Raw genomic sequence first — 20260 nt, 5'->3', positions numbered from 1 at the left:
AGCTTGTAGGCATTAAAGAAAGTCACAAACAGAGAGAGAGAGAGAGAGAGATACAGGCACACGCAGCTGCACACACGTTTATATAAAGGTGTTCAATGAAAAAATAATTTATGTACCACCTCCTGTGACAAAGTTTTTTTAACATTTGAATAAGTTAAATAAGGTAATTTGATTTGTCATATCATAGTAAGAAACACGCACTCACACATACACACACACAAAAGACAAAGATATTTGGCAGGGAAATAAAAAAAACAACTCCCACGAAAACGGTTTAATTGACTCAAACATTATTTACACAATTCCAGAAGAACACCACAAGTGCCAGATGACAAAAATGAAGAAGACAGTTCCTACACAAAATAAAAACACAGAATATTTAAATAAAAAAAAAGGAAGAGTCACTAATCTAAATCAAAAATTAATTTTCTTAATTTGTTTAATGAATCAAGATGTATACAGGATAGGAAAGTGCTTCTCCCATAGAGATTGTGTTCTTAAAATCACCTGCAAAACATCTCTGCTTGTTTTTAATCTCTCTTTCTGATGATGACATTGTTCTTCGTTTTCCTCTCTGGAATATTCAAGAGATGGTATAAGGTAGGACTGTTCAGCGCCATGATTGATTCCTTAGCATTATCTGGGAAGTGCACTTCAGGACCCAGAAAGTCTAAGATTTTCTTGGTTTACATTCTGTTCTGGATGCTGTTCTCCATTCGTTTTCGTTCACAAGGAATCTGACTGCTTTGGACTAAATGTAGAGTGAACCATAATGCTCAATACACAAGCAGTCCTTGTTCCAGGTTTAGAGATTTATTGTTGTTTCAGTCTCCTTTACATCAAATCAGTCCCAGTAAGGTTTCAGAATGTGCACTGCAGGACAGCATAGTGCTCTTGAAAGGGGCGAATACTGCGTTAAAAGGAGGATGTTTTGTTTTAAAGGCATTAGTGGCTACATCCGAAAGCTTGTACTATTATTTAACGGGTATTTTGTGCATTATCACGCCATGCCATTGATTACAGACACACACTATCCACTTAGTTCCAATGTGTCAAGAGAAAATCAGTCTATCACAGATCACAGGATTAAAAAGGCATTTCAAAGAGAGCTTTTGACCTGGCGTCCAGCCCACACTTTATACAGTAGGATTAATCGATATGTGACATCACAGACTATTTATATTTCTCAGCTTGAGGCTAGGCTGTTAGCAACAGTCTCTGTCCTGTATTGCAGCTATATGGTGCTTTACAAGTAACACACATTACATGAACTGCAGCACTATGCAACCTCTACACCCCTATTATCAAAGTTTAAAGGGAGCAGAGCAAATACAAAACTGCAAGGCAACAAAAAGACATTCAGAAGTTAATATTTTTTGTGCTATAGAAGGCAAAAAACAAACACAAACAACAGTTGGGCTTTTTATACGCAGTACCACTGCTTCTGAGGCATTTCACAATAATATCACAAAATACCACAGCAAACAAGTTGACTAAAGACTACCTGTGTCTGCTCTGAGGCAACACTGCTAAATGTAAAATTCCTATAAAAATCACAGGTGAATGGTGTTTGTAACATGGAAATATGAACAATACAAAGAAACACTGTGACAGCAACTGGCTTGCTCGAATAAAAAGACACACAATGAGAGTTTTAAAGCTGAAATTAATGTAGGCTGTTAAAAGCAAACTGGCCCACGGTGAACAGATATACAGTAGCAGTTGGAATAATGTACAATAATGTAACAGTTTCATATACACAAAATGATAATTTATGGATCAACTAAGATCATACATTCCTCAATTGTCTTTATTGTGATACATTCATCGACTATTTTGCCTGTTTTCACTTTTTATGTCTCAGCTCTCTTCCCTGTGTGTCTGTAGATTGGCCAAGCCAGGCTGTGTCAGTGAAAGGCACTATAGAGGAAAATTTACTGCATCACAACTAGACTGACACGTACTACATCAGAACAATGTCTAATACAATACTACATGACCGCTTTTGAAGTATGTCCATGTCAAGTGAAAATTCATCTGTTGACAGAAACAGGGTTGGGCTGGACTTCACTTCAAATCAAATCACCACTCAGAAAATTTGAAAATATATGCATTCAAAAGTGAAGGGATAATATTGTCACATAATTTGACATCTTTTGAATACTTGAATCAATGTGCAGTGGGTTTGTTTCATTTGTTTGTTTGTTTGTTTTTTGGTGTTTAATTGAAAATTTCACTCTCAGTTCATTTATTGAACAAAGAAGAATGGAAGTCACCCAACATGATTTAAAACGAAGCCCCTTCACCAGTCAAAACACACACACACACACACACACACACACACACACACAGTGACATCAATGGCCCACTCAACACACATTGGACCATGTAACAGCAACCCTAGAATCCTATACTGTTTTCCTAGCCAGAATCCAGAAATCACTGTGGTAGTTATTGTAGCCCCCTGTTATCCATTTATACTGCCTTTATACTGCACACATTTACACTGAAAAAGAAAAATATATTTTACTTTACTAGTGGATTTTTCAGACAATAAAAAAAAAAAAATCCACTTGTAAGAATTCAGTACAAAGTTAAACGTTTACAACACCAATATCTGTCACTGGTTTATATCCATACTGAATTACTAGAACTTGATAGCCTTCTCAGTGTCACACTTAATTTGAGATTTAATCTCTTTAATGTCCACTTGTCTAGTTGTAGGATTTGGTTCAAAGAAGAAAGTCTAACCAATCATCGTAACAATCATAAAACCTCTAACATGCACATGTATTTACTTTCTTTTTCTTAGCCAACTCATTTCCCCCACATATATACACACACACACACACACACACACACACGGTCTGGGGCCTCACAGTAATTTAGCTCTACAGAACATAGAGCCTGACAGTGAGATTGCCACTTTTCTTGCCTGTAGTTGGTTCAGACAGTCATGTGATCATTGCTGGTCTAGGAGGAGTTCAGCAGGTTGCTAAGGACTGCAAAAAGGGGGGAAATACACTGTAAAACATTTCTGTACAGTATGTTTTTGGTCTGTGTGTTTGTATCTTCTTAAAATGCACTTTGTGTGGGTGTGTGTGCATGCCCTACCCTGCGGATTGGACTGAGCCTCTGGATCAGCTTTGCGGGCAGCTTCTGGATCTTGTTCTAATCACAGAGATTGACAAAGTCAGACGAAGCAAAAAAGACGCAGAAAGACAAAATGAAGCAGACAAGTCATCGCAATTTCACAAGCATTTAGGTAACTGACCATGAATAAAGTTTGACAGTGAAAGCACCCTGGGCAAGTTTCTGAGGAGATTTTATATATATATATATATATATATATATATATATATATATTTTTTTTTTTTTCCCAGCACTAATTGCTTATTATCACCACCAAGAAAATTTGTTGCATTTTTTCCTGGTGTTCTCAAAACTACTCGTGTCTGTGCAGTCGAACCTTTCCATTTATTGTCAATGGAGCAGCTCCAGGCAGCTATGTTGCAATTTATAATACTTACTCTCCACCGCTGTGGGAGAATCATTCATATTCATGAATACTGACTGAGCTGTCTCAGAAACTTGCAGGGAAATAACATAAATGAAAGTGATGCATAATCAAATTTAGAATAATGATACATACTAGCTATTAAAATAAATATTCACAGTTTAGTCTTTAATTCTGAGTCTGACATTTGCGTTACATTGATTAAGATTAATGGCCTATTGTTCATGTTGACTATAAATGAAAATGTTGAATTAGTAGAACTGGTATGGAAGATGTGTGTGAGTTGACTGTAACCGATAAAACTTTCTAAGGGATAAAGCTGAGTCCGCTATGTCTCAAAGAAAGACTGCTGAGCTCGCACTGGATCCTGGCTACAGCAATGTCTTACTGAAGACGCTGGAAGCCTAATTAAAGGCTGGGATTCTGCTGTCCAAGTCAACCATATACTGCGCTGTCCTGTATGACATCAATAACTCTTAAGGGATCTGCTCTGAAGATCTGATGGGAGTTGATGATAGTTGAGTGAATGACGTTAGTCTTTTGCTCTTCCTTAGTCCAGACCAGTGACTTTTAAACATTTCCAGGCATGGACCTAAACAAGCCATACAGGCTTAAGTTGGGTACCAAATGGCACTAGAAAAACAGATTCTTGGCTTGCAGGTTAATGTTTAAGAAACAAGGGTCTAAATGAATTTATTGTCTAAGTGCTTAAGTCCAGTCAAATATCAAGCCTTGTGTTCAGCAGTTAGGTATCATGTTATTATTTTTTTGTGTGGTTAGTTAATTAGTCAGTAAGATAAATACCCTGTCTATTTTTGAAGCACAGTTTCTTCTTCTGATAAGTGAAGTATCCTACGACTGCTCCCACTACAGCCACAGCAATTGCACTCACGATGCCTGCTAAAGAGCCGGAGCTGGCCCCTGTAGGAAAACAAACAAACAAAATAGATGAGTGACGCCAGTGCATCAGAGCTGCAAATGCATAGTCAACCATGCCAATGTCATTTAAAAATACCATTTGAACTACAAACATATTAATTTCAGCATGTCTTATCATACAAATGTGTTGGTGTAACACCTATTTATGGAGATAAGTAGAGTAATTTTCTAGTATCACCACTGGGTGCCATTTTCTGGTTGAAATAATGAAAGGCAATTAAGCAGCCAGGCTCAATGACAAGACATAATGTGTGTGTGTGTGTGTGTGTGTGTGTGTGTGTGTGTGTGTGTGTGTGTGTGTGTGTGTGTGTGTGTGTGTGTGTGTGTGTGTGTGTGTGTGTCTGTGTGTGTCTGTGTGTGTGTCGCTAGGTAATCTGGGGCAAAATATATATTAATGGTTATATTATGCTTCTAAAGTCCTCTAAATGTATTCTAAATGAGGTGTAACGTTTTTTGCACTTTTAAACTAAAATTATGAGAAAGAAACTGGACAATATGGATTGTATACTGTAAAACTGGCTTCAGCCAGAGTAATAATGGCAGGATATGTTGGAGTGAAAATAGAGAGAGAAATGGTGGGGCAAGGGATGTTGGGGTGTAAGGTGTGAGTCAGTAACTTAAGAACACAAAAAAGAATGAAATAGTACACAGTAAATCCAGTGCTAAACAAAAAAACAAGGGAGTGGCATAAGTAATAAGTGGCGTGACTCAAGATAAATTTAAAAAAGAGAATGAGTCAGTGAAATCAAGTCGAATAAAATGGGAGAATGTGCTAGGGTCAGTCAAAGGAAGTGAAGGTGGCTGCAGGCACAATTGTGTTAGGCATGTGCAGAACAAGAAGAAATGCAGAACATGGACACAACAATTTGTCTGGTGTAAAACGTTTGCACGAACTGACACACATACAGTGTACATACACAGATATTGAGATAAACTGACTAACAGGATGTACTACGGAACTATGGAACAATATATGGGAACGTTATGCGCTCGGCAGTCACATTACTGTATGCTACATGGCTGAGGTCTGAGAATCTGGGAGCTACAGCAGAGTTTGTCAATATATCAACATTTATCACTTATGTATGTTAGCCAACTATTTTTTTGGCTTTTAAAAAATACTTGAAATTAAAAGTTAAACTTCCTGTCATTATGCAGTCCAGTGACTGCATAATGACAGGAAGACAAATGGATCCGTGGTTTTAATACTAAAACAGCAGCAGTAATAACAGTTAGAATTGTAAAGAGCTGTCTATCATAAAACAAAATTTTATCCACATCTCCAAGTACATTTTGTTAAATATTTTTTAATATTTTTTAATACAATAACCATTACACATTTTTTTATTTTTGACTTTCAGTCATTCAGTTGAATTCTGCCATTTAAAAAAGGTACAGCCATGCCCGGTTTGCTCCTCTGCCTGAACTTGTCGTTTACGTATGAAAAGGAAAGTTCAAGTGTAAAAAAAAAAAAAAAAAAGGAGATGGAAAATGTCATGGAGCTGTTGTTGTAACAATACATCTGCCAAGGGCTCTTTGAATGACAACAGACAATAGGGAAATGCTTATTCTGCAAGTATGTTTGGCGCAGCACATGGGTGGGTGGGTGGGTGGGTGGCTTTAATGTGTTCCAAACAAATAACAAAACATTAAGGATAACTCACCTTGGGTTTTAGGTTGGTCTGCTGTTTAGAACAGTGGGACAAAAATACAGTTAGCAACATGAAACTGCACAATTTACAAAGTGCTTTAACAGTCATGCATTATGGAAAATGCACAAATATCTTTGGTATCACCACAGCAAAGACAAGTGATTTACATATGAACACTACAGGAGTTACTACATGTGGCACAAGGTACTATTTATGTAAACATAAACATGCACCTGTCGTTCTACTGGATCAGTCTAACAGTTCAAAAACCAGGAACAGAAGTTGCTTCAATTGGGGAAGAGCATCAGCAGTGGCACTTCCAATAGATGTAGCGTGACTATACACTTGAGAATTCAAGGCAAAATGCTCTAAAAGAAGGGCAGTTTCAAACAGTGTTTATACTAAAACAATAGGGGAGAGACATTTTCCACTGATTCTTGTATCCTGTTTTTGTCAGAGGCATGCCAGTAATATCCTGTGTTTCACCAAGTTTCAGAACCACATAAGCCCTGCCCTTCTACTGCTACTGTGGCTGTGGAGCTACTACTGTATCTAAAGGGGATCTGTGCGATTTGGACTGATGGCATGGATGTGGTAACTTGCATATTTTGACCATGAACACACACAAACACACACACACACACACACACACACACACACACACACACACAAAAAAAAGCCTTACCATCTCCTATGGCGCCAGCAGCTTGTGCTAAAGAGAGCAAGGAGACATTCAAGTGATTAAGGGTGGATGGAGACAAAAGGCAATACCATTTCAAGTTTAACTGTATTACTGATGCATGTAAAGACTTTGGCAGAGAAGAAGAGGAGAAGAGCAAGATTATTCTCTTTGTGGTAGTTTATACCTCAGAGGCATTAAGAGGTCTAGAGTTTCTATCCTAACCAGTCTGGAAACACACACACAGACCTCTGCATGAAATGTCCACTTATGGAAAGGCTTTGAGAATATTAGAAAGATAAAATATCCGACGGAGACACATACCCTCTGTGTCTATCTCTCTGATCTTTGATTCGATCCATATGTAAACAACTCTGTAATCTCCTTCTGCCTGTCTGTATATGCCTGTGACATCACAGCAGGCCTCTACCTGCTTCAACTTGACAAACCGCTAATGACAGAGCACTGAAGAAGAGCGCCATTCACTAGATTATAATGATTATACCAAACTAGATGAATCAGCTTTCAGATGGGGAATAAAGGGCAAACACTGAGAGAAGCTGCTTCGGAAAAATCAGCACTGAAGCATTACTGTCAAATTACGTTGTGGCTAGTGGTTTCACTTTCTCAACCCTGGGAGGTAAAACGAGACAATTAAGTCTCTCGTCATGGGAACAAAGCTCATTAAATTAGAACAGCATTCTTGCAATATAGGGATCCACCAGAAGAATGTGTAAAAGCAGTTTATGAGGCTTCGTTGACAGACCTCTGTCTTGAAGTGGCCTCTTGCTACGAAGTGTAACTTTATAGTTTTGATCCCAGACTACAGCCAGTACTGCGGGTACATAAGGATGGCTGCCAGAAGGAGGTAAAACTTACAAATGCCGGGTGGTGAGATTAGCTTAGCGCAAATATCTATTACTTCAATAAGCTATTCTGCTCAAATAAGGTAGGGAAGTACAACTTTAAAACTCTCCAAAGATCTAGATGTTTATCTAAGTCATGTTGTCGTAATTAACATATTTAAAAAGAAATTTGATCAAATTAAATTTCCCACCCACCTTCTGTTTACATGAGCAAATGCTGCCAACTATAATTTTGTTTGTAGTTACATTTTAGATAAAATGATAGTTTAGGCTAACAAACACAAAGTATTAAACCCTCAATTATAGAGGGCGTAACCGAGTGGAGAAGCTGCTGATCCCATAGACAGCCGGTCACTGTGATAAACAAGGTCAGTCTCGCTTTTCCACAGAGTTTCAAACTGCGTGCAAAGTGATAAAAAAGGAATCCGTGGACTGTGGTAACTAGGAAACATAGTACAAGTCATACAAAACTGACCCGATCCCTTCATCAGTGCCTGTTTGTATTGCTAACTGTAACTGTGTACCAAAAGGTTCTTGTGTACATCCCTACATACACGGACAAGTTAGGTTATTGGTTAAAATGATAAAATCAACAGTAATTGTACTTACGTCCAGATTCATATATGCGGCTCTTTCCTGGCTTTGCTGGGTTGGGCTCTGAAGTCACTTTATTCAAGTTCAATCCCACATCTGAAAAAATAATTAAATATCATTTGTGACATGATGCAATTAAATCTAAATAAGTTAAATCTGTAAAAAAAAAAAATCAATTTGAAACTAAAAATAAAGAATAAATCTAACAGAATGGATTGCATACTGTCAATTTGACCCCTATTATTGTTTTTCCTCATTGTTCTTATTTAAATCTCTAAAAACTAGCTCTTTATTGGCCATGCAGTGGCTTTAGCCAACACAGATTAATAATGGCAGGATATTCTGAAGTGAGAGAAATGGCGGGAGAAGTGATATTGGGGTGTAAAATGTATCAGCAACTTATGTCCACAAGAAAGAATGAAAGAGCACAGTAAATCCGGTGAGAAAGTCAAAACAAAGGGTGTGGCATGAGTAGGAGAACTCGCGTGATTCATGAGAAATTTGAAAAAGAGAATGAGTCACTGAAATTAAGTGGAATAAAATGGGAGAACGTAGTAAAGTCAGTAAAAGGAAAGTAGAGGTTGCTGTAGATACGGACATGTATGTACATGCATGTGCACAAATGCAGAACATGGACGCACTGGTTTGTCTTTGTGTATCCCTATAATCATGGAACATGTTAGGTTATAGGTTACAATGATAAAATCAACAGCAACGGATTCAAAACTGCAGCTATTTCGGCCACTGCTGTCCCTCCATCCAGAGCATCACCAAGTTAAATCCTGTATATGAAAAAAGAATTAGATATCACTGATGACAGATATGCAATATCGATCCCTGTAGGGAAATTCTCTTTTCACAGCCCCGCCTAAGAGGGATATCTTCCAGATGTTCACCAAAAACGTGTCGTCTCCCCAACACACACACAAACACATTAACTATTTAATGATAATATCAATTGTCACTGCAGCACTCCCCACTACAGTCCTTGTTAATGCGCCCTGCAGAGGTGTCCTCGATAAGGACTCTGAAACACTTCCTGCTCCAAGGGTGTGACAGTGAACTAGTGATGACTTAGATTAAAAGATATTATCTGTCAGGAATAGTATCTATCTCTGACTCTGCATTCATCGGGGAAAACCCAAGTGACTTATACAACATTTGTGACTCAGTGTACAAAACCGTTTTAGGCTGGGCAGGGCATTGGTGAATTATTTTATGGCTGAACCTCAGAGGCACAATTATCCAGTGACCCATTCTTTCACCTAAAACAAATCCTGACACTAAATCATAGTGATTAAGTATTGTGCTCACATTGTAAAGCGCCATTTGTCATAGATGAGTCAATGAATGTTAAGTAATGAAACCATATTTGAGCCACGTTTTACGCCAGTACATTCTTCTGTTCATTTCTCTCTACTGAGCCTCCTTTTTTTTTTATACTTTCCTGACCTTTTCATTTACCTCATTACCTTCTCCTCTCTTCTATTTCCCCTTGCTTCTACCTTCGTCTCTTTCCTTTTGTTTTTACACCTCACTGTGCCTATACCTGTCCTTTCTTCATCCTTCTTTCTATTTGTCTTGCCCTCTTGTCACCATGAATGCAAGAATGTTCCTCTGCCAGGTGTCATATGTAAAACACCCATACCATTTCCTTAACACTCACCAGTACCCCCTTTCTTAGTTATTAGCACTACTAAGAGGGAAGCTAGTGATCATCCAAACATACAATGACTTCTTGAGTGACAGAAAGGAGGATGTTCTGCTATAATGCAGGAAAAGATAAACAGCAACACTATTTGGGATAGTACATGATGTCCCAGAAAATGTATGATGAAAAATTCTGTGAGCCATTATCCCACCTCATAACCTTCCTAAGTGATTTGTGCACATCTGCTTTCCATTAATGTGTTGGGAAAATGGGGCGTTGCAGCAAAATGATACATGATATCTCATGAAAGCAGGACATGTACATTTTTTTAAATGACTGATAACACAAAATGATGACAACAATCATTTCATGGGTGTTTCTGGGGTCAAATGATGACATGGTGGAGATCTAATATGCTTTGTAATATTGTAGTAGGTTCAGAAATGGGGGGGCGGGGGGTACACAATAAAAGTAATCAGTCAGTTTAGCTCACACAATCCATACAGAGCACCAAACGTTCTCTCTTCACATGACTACTAACACCGATCAATAATTTTCAAGCTATTCCACTCACTTGCGATTTCCATAATGTCTTAAAATTGCCACAATGTAGGATTTCAACATTTACTTAACCAGCATCTATTAAACTGGTCATCTTCTTTGTGGATTCATATACATATACTATAGTTACAGAAATAATAAATAAGGTTTTAGTCTATTGTCCTCAAATGTATGATGAAAAGAGCTTCTGAGCCATACTTAGAAACAATTATTTGTGGTGTGCCTTTGTTATTTGTTGGGCTGAAGTGAGACTTGGCTCCAGAAATGTTAAAGTTTATGAAATGAAATATTAAATGAAAAGAAAAACTTTTTACCCGTATTCTCATTAGGTGCAGCCCCCTGCACTGCAAAGACAAAGAACAGAAGAGATTTTGTTTTCTTATCTCAGAAGGAATTTGTGTTTTCACAATGTAACTGTTCATATAAGAGCGTCTACAAATTTACAGTACATATATACACACATTTAAAAAAATAAGCTGAATTAAGCTGAATGCATGGAACTTAAATCGACAAAAAGCCCCCCATAGTTTTTGCAACTTTCTTATAAGTATTCACAAAGAAGGAATATGTGAATAATCATCAACTTCTCAATCTCTCTTATATTAAAATATAATATTGTTATATACATATATTAAGACATCACATACTTCGAATATATAGGATATTTATCATGAATTAAAAAGCCTGTTACTAGCCACTGTGTGATGGTGCTTTTATGCACCAGGGTAATTAAGAACAAAAAATGGAAACATGCATGGAAATTCTTGTGCGCAAAACATCTATATTCTTACCTGCATGACGTGTTACACTTTCGACTCGGTCTACATCAGTTGGTTGTTTCTCATTATCTTCTGCAGCTGGATCTGTCGTTGGTGTGGCCTCGTCATTGTGTCCACTCTATTAGAAATGTAATACATAGCATATAAACATGTATTATGTATATACTGTAGATTACAGTTTATCTGTCAGAGCAGGTTTGAATAAAATGTTGTTCAAAACTTTCTTTCAACTGCTACTGACCTCCTGGGCAAGTGTTGTGCCAGTGCTTAAGGTAGTCTCCTCAGGTGCAGGCTCTGGACAGCACAACAGAGCAACACAGAGGAGGGCAAGTATTAGATCACTGAGGAGTTGTTTCATCCATTTACCCAAAGTGTTATGACATGGGCTGTAAAGGCTTGTTTTACTTCAGTGTTTAAATGCAAGTATTTTGCCACACATACACGCAATGACAAGGTAAGTAGGTTACAAATGGGAAAGGGAAATTTAAGGAACAAATGCAGAAATTAGAAGGCCTTATTTGAAAAACTTGTGTTTTAGTATGAGGTTGCTGATGCAATTGGCATCATGCTGAATAAACAGATTAGACTGAGTGATTAGATTTGTGCTTAATATTACACTAACTGTTGCTTCTCAGTATAAATAATATCAATCCTGCAAGTAGGGGAGCGTAGCATTAAACTGGACTAACGGTAAATATCATGTCAAAAAGTAGAATCTGCACACTGTTCTTCTCTAGGATTTATGTAAAATAAGAAAAAAATGAGGACATTTACAGTATTGTATTTGTGTCTGAATAATCATATGAAATAAACAGAGTAAAATGTTTATTTCAATTTCACCTTGTGTTGTTGCAGCTGCTGCAGGAGTCACTTGGTCTGTGCCCCCATCATCAGGAGTCACTGGATCTGAACCCTCTACTGCAGGAGTCGTTGGTTCGGCGTCTCCATCAGCAGGAGTCACTGGATCTGAACCCTCTACTGCAGGAGTTGTTGGTTGTGCGTCGCCATCAGCAGGAGTCACTGGTTCTGTGTATCCATCAGCAGGAGTTGTTTGTTCTGCGGCTCCATCGGCAGGATCCACTGATTCATTTACTTCGACTATAGTTGGCTTAGTAGTGGGCTCACTCACCGCTGGTGTTGGGTCCTGTATTCAGCACATAAATCATATAAATCTCTTGAAATTCTGTTCACATAATGACAGCCAGTCAGTGAGAAAAGGGCAGAAACCCAGAGCTGCCATTACATTTCAAACAAATAAAATTTTGCTACATAAAACGTCCTATACCCAACCAAGAAACAACACAAGGCACACATTTTTCAGCCATTTAATCCATCTTAGTTGATCAAATGACTGCTTGAGCATTTAGAACTACATTTTCTCCAGACCTCAGTGACCTTGGCTAGATGAAGGTCACACAGGTGCACTGTTACCCTGAAACACTGAATAATTTAGAAGGTCTAGAGTTGGTATGGGGCACTGGAGGTTTCCAGGAATTATAGATATGTATTTATTGTGTCAGTATTGCTATTTTCAGAGGGGCCAAACTTTCTAGTTATGCTCTTGGCTATGAGAGACAAGAGTTTCTTAGAGCTTGGGGTGAGAACCAGGGCTAAAGACAAGAAGGTCTGCAATGTCAAAGTAACCCAGTAACATTTGAATTATATTTACCTTCACATTTTTCACCCATACAGGATTTGGATAACTTTTTTTAGGCATCTGTTCCAGACCAGTTGTTACAAAATTAAACACAGCCAGTTCTCCACCACACATCACTACTTTGAGATTTGTGATTTACCAGGAGACCTCTACTAAGATAAAAAGACAAAATACTGCCGTTCTTCACCTCGGCTGTATGGTGAGTTTCCTCGTCAGTGGCAGGTTCTCCATTCACCCCTGGTGCTGCGCCTACTTCAGGTACCGGGGTCCCAGAAGCTTCTTCCTCCACTGCTACCTCATCTACAAAGAGATGTGTAAAGAAAGGAAGTAACAGAATAATGAAAAAAGGACTACAAATACAGTGAATAACTACTGGGATATATCACTTTCAAAAAGTGTACGTTTGTGTCAGTTGGGGGATAAAGAGCTGTCCTGAAACTCTTCAATGCTTCAGTAAACATCACACAACTAACAGAAGTCGGTGCAGCTATCATTTTATTTTTGAAAAGAAAAAAGGAGGCAGACATAGCAACTCAAAATCCATCTGTGTCTCAAAGGGAGTTACTCATGCCTTTGAAGGCGTGCAATCTGACAATAATAATGGATATAATATAATGGACTGTGTTGACCAATATCTTTTGGAATAAGCGGAAAGATTATAAATCTAACCTAAAATATAGTGATTAGTGAACCCATTTGTGATTTTAAAAAACTGCATCCCTAAATCAACCTGTTATCATTTAAAACCATTAAAATCTGGTCTGAATGGTCGTTAAGTTGTGGATTCAACAAATTCTCTAACATGACTATTACCACTGAGCTACAAACACACACACACACACACACACACACACACACACACAGAGCCACACCCTGGTCTGATTGGTGCCTGATGTTAACGCTGCAGCCACAACTCGATGACGTCTCACCTGCCTCAACATCATATGAAGTCTTGACCTCAGCACTGGCATTGCAACTCTGTACTAATGAGAAAATACAAAGAGCATGTCTTTGTGTGAAATGAGCGGGGTGTTTGTGTGTGTTTGAGCCAGTGCTGTGAGATTCCCCTGTTGCATGTGAGAAGCTGAAATAGCAAACTGTGCTCTGACTTAATCGCTCTTTGCTTCAGCAGCGCCCTTATGCTAGTTCATCGGGGCAGTATCTTCTTACAAATACAAGTGCCAACCATGAACTAAGTGGTACAGCCATGTAAACATTATGGTATAAGTGATGCAGTGCTTCCTGCTCGCGGCACAGGAATTAGAATAGATTGAACATGTGGAAGACGAATGTTCAGGAAGGCAGGACAGGTGCCAAAACACTACTCAAGAAAGCTAGAGATTAAAACACAAAGACATCAGAAAGTAATAAGATTTATCAGGACCTTGCTGCTCAATACCGTAACTCTCTTCCCTAATATGAAGCTCAATGGAAATTAATCCTTCTTTTTTAGCAGTTGCTCATTGCCAAGCGGGTTTCCAATGAAGATGGAATTTTAGATCGTATCAGTCAGTGAAGCCTTGAGGGAGAGTGGCACAATCTGAAGTATTTCCATCACACTTTAAATTTTCTAAAATTGCACTGGTGACACCCCATTTAGTGTGTGTGGCTGTTCCATTATCTTTTTCTTGGGAAGTCATTGACTTTATCAAGATGTACCTTAGTGGTTAATATGTCTTGTCTGTGTTGCGTACAGAAGGCTTATGATAAAACATAAAATATCTGACAAAACTGGTGCAGCAGTGCAACTCAACTTTCTGTTGACATTTTATTGTTGATTTGCCGGAACAGGATAGAGGCATACCTATTGGTATGTGTGTATCTGTGTGAGTATGATTGTGAGTATGTGTGTTGGTATTTATGTTTTCACTTGCAGCAAATGTGGAAATGACTGGGCACATATTTTCATGGCATTGTGCTTACATGCATGTGTGTGTGAAGTATGTGGCTCTCATGTAATTCCTCTTTTTGCGTGCACATGTTGTGTGTGTGATATATGAAAGAGACAGAGAGAGAGACAAAGACCCATGCAAACTCTCTCTCTCTTTCTCTTTCCAATCCATAGAACGTTCCCATCTAACATCCCACCAACACACATGCGCACGCACGCACACACACACACACACACACACACACACACACACACACACCTCAGTCCAAACATACAAACAACCACATGTTCACATAAAGTATGTGCACAGGGGAGTTCACTTTCACTCTCACACTTTGATTAAGCTGTGTCCTGTTTTGGGTTAGTACAGCAGCGAGACAAATTGTTGCACATCCAAACCTCTCTCCCTCCCTCCTTCGTTCTTTTTTGCCTTTAAGTCTGAATCCCCCCTTTCCTCTCTCCCAAATTCTTCACTCTCTTTGCTTCTATGCCACTGCTTTCCCTTGAGGCTGATGAGTCATTGGTGTGTTTCTGACATGGCTGCACGCTATTGTATGGGACAGTACAGCCTGTACAGTGTTAAACTGCAAAAAAGGTCCCCAGAGATAAACTCTTAAGTCAAATTAGTCACATGTGGGAAAACTTCATAGCGTCGGTTACATTGTGTTCTTTTAAAAACTAGCCATGTGGCCTGATAGATCGATGAATACACTCCCTGACCACTTTATTACTCTTTATGCAATCTAATGCAATCAGCTCGGCCACATATTCTATATTAAATATATAGTTACACTTATACCTCTCTGTTAGTGTCGATCAAAAGTGAACATTATTATCTTTGTAGAAGTCAACTTTATAGCTGAGGTGTTGTATTGGCCTGCATTCGATTTGACAGGTTTGCCTGATAAAGTGATTAATGAGTGTAGATATCTTTCTATCTTTAAAAGTGGTAGGTACTGAATCATCTGACAGAGCAAACAGGTTGAGACCGAACCTTCTAACAAACAAACATATTGCCAAACCAGAAAATGTATTATTTCATTAAATGAATAGTTTAAATTTGGGAAATATACTTTTGCTTTCTTGCTAAAAGTTAGATAAGAAGACGAAGAAGAAAATTTGAGGGTAAAGCCAGCAGATGGTTAGCTTTGCCTAGCATAAACACTGGAAACAGGGGCAAAAAGCTAGTGTGAATATGTCCAGAAGGTAACAAAATCTCCCTACCAGCACCTCTAAAGCTAACTACTTAGCATGTTATGTTATGGGGTTATGTGCCAGACTGTTTCTTGGTCAGGCACAGTAGTCTTGTCATCACTGTGAGTTACTGGTCCTGGCCAATAAAGTCCAGCACATAACAAACTGATGTTTTTAGACTTCGCTTTTTGTTTTTTTATTTAAACAAATTAAACAAATGAGAGAGAACTTGTAAGCTTTTGAGGTGCTGGTATATGGATTTTGTTCCCATTGGACAGAGCCGAGCTAGCAGTCTGCCCCTTGTTTTCAGTCTTTGTGCTAAGCTAAGTGAACCGGCTGGTTGTAGCTCCATATTTACAATAAAGATATGAGAGTGATATTGATCTTCTAATCTAACTCTCTGAAAGGAAGCAAATAAGCAAAATTTCCCGAAAAGCCAAACTATTCCTTTAAATCTGAACTTGACCATTGTACTTAGTGTATGTGTGGGATGTGGTTATAATAGACAAACACATTCTAAAATCTGAGCTTAATGCCTTATGGTGAATTGTAACTTGAAGTGAGAAGTGGAGTGTAATAGGATAGCTGACAATGCCAAAAAGCATTTTTAGAGATTCTCCCCCCACTGAATGTACTGCAGATATCAAGACATGTAGCAGTAACAGGAAAATAGTTCTGTTATAGAAAAGAATTTGACATAATAATGCATCCTGTTCTTTAGGTTGTTTATGTTTCAAGCAGGACTTTGATATAACCTGGAATACTAAAACAGGGTCCAAGGAAAAAGTGGCACCAATTGTGATTAAAAATAAAAGACACATACATTGTCAATCATTTAAATATTAGTGAAAGTAAAATTTGCTAGATACAGTTCAAGAGAATTGGTGCTTTTTATGAACAATTATCATTTTGTGTTAAACAAGCAAGCACCTTTAGCCAGTTACAACATGCTGGTGAGCTACTATGACAACAGCAATCACAACATGAAGACTGCACCGTAAGTGTTGTATTTATCAGGTTTCACACAAAGGGCTGTACTGGTGCTTGATGCAGGTGCCACTGTTTTGATATCCAAAAGGTAATCCCTATAAACAGATATTCGCATATGAATGCAGCATCTGTAGGCATGGGACAAGATTTTGTTATCGGAGGAGTTCTGGTTTCTGTTTGTAGTCCGAGTAGTATTGACCAAGAACCTTTGAGTGGGCTTTGGTTGCACGCAGGGAAACAGTCCATGTGGAGAGCACAAGAGGCGGAACACATTGGCCAAAATTCAATCTCGGAACCCATCGTCTGACAAAGATTTAGCTTTTTATCAATCTAGGAACCCTAGAGATTAGCTTTTTGAATGTTGGCCTATCTACATACAAATCGTTGTCAGATAATAGTCGATGGGTTTCGAGATTGCTAATTGGACAGTAAACGATGACGTCATATGGAAGAGGAAGTCTTGGCCAGATGATTTAGCTGATAGGTTTCGAGATTGTCTAAAGGGTGACATATGGTGGAACTGATTACTTTGACCACTGATACCAGTGCTTGGGAAGCACTTGAGTCACATTCACCTTTTGCTTTTGTAAATGACAAAAGAAGAAGAGAAGTAAATTCACTGCACTTCTATTTATTTAGTACTGTACAGTCCACAGTCTGAGGCATCAATGCCAAAGGGAGACAAACTTCCTCTTCTGACTCTTCTGGTTCCTGAGATTGAGTGAGATCACCTGCTGAGTGTGGTTGAATGAGTAATACTGCATGTACGTGCATGTGTGTGTGTAACCAATAACCAAGCCTTTCCCAAAAACTGTTGGTGTGTATATGTGTGTCAGGTCCACAACACATTGTTCTGACAGGTAATGTTCTATTGCGTGTTTGTGGAACAGAAAGTGCTGTTTACCCCCCCAATAATGCACACCTTAAAACTGCCCCCATGGCAGCACAGAGGAGACTGAGGGTGTGTGTATGTTTCACTTATCCACCAAAAGATTTATATGTTGGTAGTTGAAAGTGTAAACAAAGGCAAGTCTACACACACACACACACCCACACACCTGGAACACATCACACATCTCTTTTTGCTTACATCTGGCTCTAAGACACACACGTGCAACTGACTGAAACACACACTCACATTAATAAAGCACTCCCCTACTCCCACATGTTCTGTACATTTATGTTAAAGCTCCCACCCACCTACACACATACACACACACACAGATGCTAAGGGCCCTGGGGGAGAGGCAGACGCTGAAACTAGTTGTGTTGCTGGGTGTTGTCTACAGCTGGAACTGGATCTAGTTACAAAGACACTCCCTATCCTTCACTTCTATAGCTTACGCACACTGTACACGATGTACACACATGTGAGTAACCTAGCACCCCATCTTTTTCAGTGTAACTATGACCTGGTGTGTACACTTCCATGCAAGCGAGCTAATACACCCATTGAGAATTCTACACCAGCATCTATTGGGTTCACGTTGAGGTTACAGTTGGAACAGCAATTGGAGAAGAAATGTGTGTGGGAAAATAAAGGAAGATAATGTGTGGATGTGTGAAGGTGGTTCCCCTCTGGTGATTTGCCTGGTGATAAAAAAAAATTAACTTGCAGAGTGAGATTGCTTCAGATCACATCTAAGTGCACCATTGTTCAACTGAAATTGTGTTTGCATAATGACAACGAACCACAGTTACTCTACCTCTCACTCTTTCCTCCCTTGTATATCTCTCTGTTTTCCCTCTCAATCAGCTATAACATTTCTCTTTTATCTTCTTCCAACATCTCCCATACTTTCCCTCTTTTTCCCAGTGTATTTTTTTTCCTCAATGCTTCTTTTCTCTCACTTAGAGTTTTATTGCGCTTTGAACTATCGGAAATCATTGCATGCGCCGCGGGGAAGGGCAGGGGCCCATGGGGCAGTTGAAGGAGGAGGAGGAGTAGAAAGAGGAGAGAGCAACTAATAAAGAATGAAGATATAGAGAAGAAAACAGAAGATGGGAGATTTAGAAGAAAGAGGGATGAAAGAGAGAAAAAAAGTAAGGAATTACTTATGTAAGGACAATGGGTGCACCACACCCCTGTGAGCCAAAACTCATGTCCAAAAAGATATGGCTACATTACATGACACGCCTATTCCACTGATGATGTCTGGGGTGCAGGGCCATGAACAATTTCAGCATTTCATTTGGTTTTAATTCATTCAATCATACCAGATTCATACAAGTAGAATACAGCTAAAGGTGAATTGAACTGACTTGACATGCTGATATGGGAGGCAGACAGACTGGCAAAGAGGACTGGCAACTGCACTCACACGCAGACACTTATGGATGAGTAAAGAGGCAGACTGGCAGACGAGGAGGAGAGTATAGACAGAAGGAGAGAAAAGATAGGTGAGAGCAAGAGGGATACGAATGAGGGGAAATAGAGAGACAATGAGATGAAGATGACCAACATGCAACAGACAGGGGAGACAGATAGATATCTGAAGCACACGCAAATGAACAAATGCATGCAGCTGAAGACTGGGCTGAATTAATTGGAAATTTAATCATTACCTTGTGCCTTGGCGCCTGCAGCCAGCAGGCTCCCTAATAGCAGAATCCACAGGTATGACATCATGGGAACACGGTGTTCTGGCTGCGAATGAACCGGGGTTCAGACTCCCTTTCTTTGGCTTTCAAACAGAACAATTAACCGGCTTGGGGGTTTCAGGTGGATCGGGAGGGCGTGTGTGTGTCCGTGTGCCGGTGCGTTCTGGCGCGTCGGATCAAACCGGTGGCGTCTCCAAGGTTCTCAGATGCTCGGCTCAGTGCTTGCCGCCGCGTATCTCTCTCCTTTTGTCTGGATTGGAAGAGGGGAGGTCCAGTCTTTATTAAGGTGGGCGGGTCTATTCTCCCTAAATACAGGCAGACAGACAGCAGTGCTGTTTATGGTGATGTGAAGGCATTACTTACTCATCATTACCGTTTTTTACCATTCCGATTCAATGACCATCGCCAACAATTTGAATTGGACCTCGTCTTTATCAACCCAGCTTTTTGTGGGAAAAGGCTCAATTATCCAATAACTCCTTCTGCAACACATGCTTTCATTCAAGTCGTCCTCCTTTTTGATACTTTTGAGCAACAGTGGTCATCTTACACAGTGAGATTAAACAATGTGTCCGTTTTTGCGAGGCCTCTAACTTGTAACAAATAATCCTAAAACACATGTCCCTTTAATTTTAATAACGAGTCGAGTGCTGATAAGATCCAGATCCAATTGGCTTTAGATGCTGGAA

The 20260-nt window shown here is 39.2% G+C and overlaps 1 protein-coding gene across 2 annotated transcripts; it reads right to left on the bottom strand.

Moving 5' to 3' along the window:
• Window positions 1-259: 259 nt before the first annotated feature.
• si:ch211-39i22.1 (skin secretory protein xP2) lies at window positions 260-19796 on the bottom strand. 2 transcript variants are annotated; one of them, XM_046053950.1, is made up of 12 exons: window positions 19536-19796; window positions 13083-13195; window positions 12079-12382; window positions 11480-11532; window positions 11251-11356; window positions 10774-10803; window positions 8263-8343; window positions 6794-6820; window positions 6121-6141; window positions 4322-4438; window positions 3115-3171; window positions 260-3002 (listed from the first exon to the last, which is right to left on the bottom strand). In XM_046053950.1, exons 1-12 carry the CDS (start codon window positions 19597-19599, stop codon window positions 2974-2976), a joined length of 1002 nt encoding a protein of 333 aa, XP_045909906.1. In that variant the 5' UTR covers window positions 19600-19796; the 3' UTR covers window positions 260-2973. The 2 variants fall into 2 exon arrangements, with proteins under 2 accessions (XP_045909906.1, XP_045909907.1); XM_046053951.1 differs by lacking the exon at window positions 10774-10803.
• Between the last annotated feature and the right edge of the window lie 464 nt (window positions 19797-20260).

This window comes from Micropterus dolomieu, linkage group LG07 (genome assembly GCF_021292245.1).
Source record: "Micropterus dolomieu isolate WLL.071019.BEF.003 ecotype Adirondacks linkage group LG07, ASM2129224v1, whole genome shotgun sequence".
NCBI lineage: Eukaryota > Metazoa > Chordata > Actinopteri > Centrarchiformes > Centrarchidae > Micropterus > Micropterus dolomieu.
Note: the sequence above shows the minus strand (reverse complement) of the source record. Positions and strands in the feature narration are given on the sequence as shown.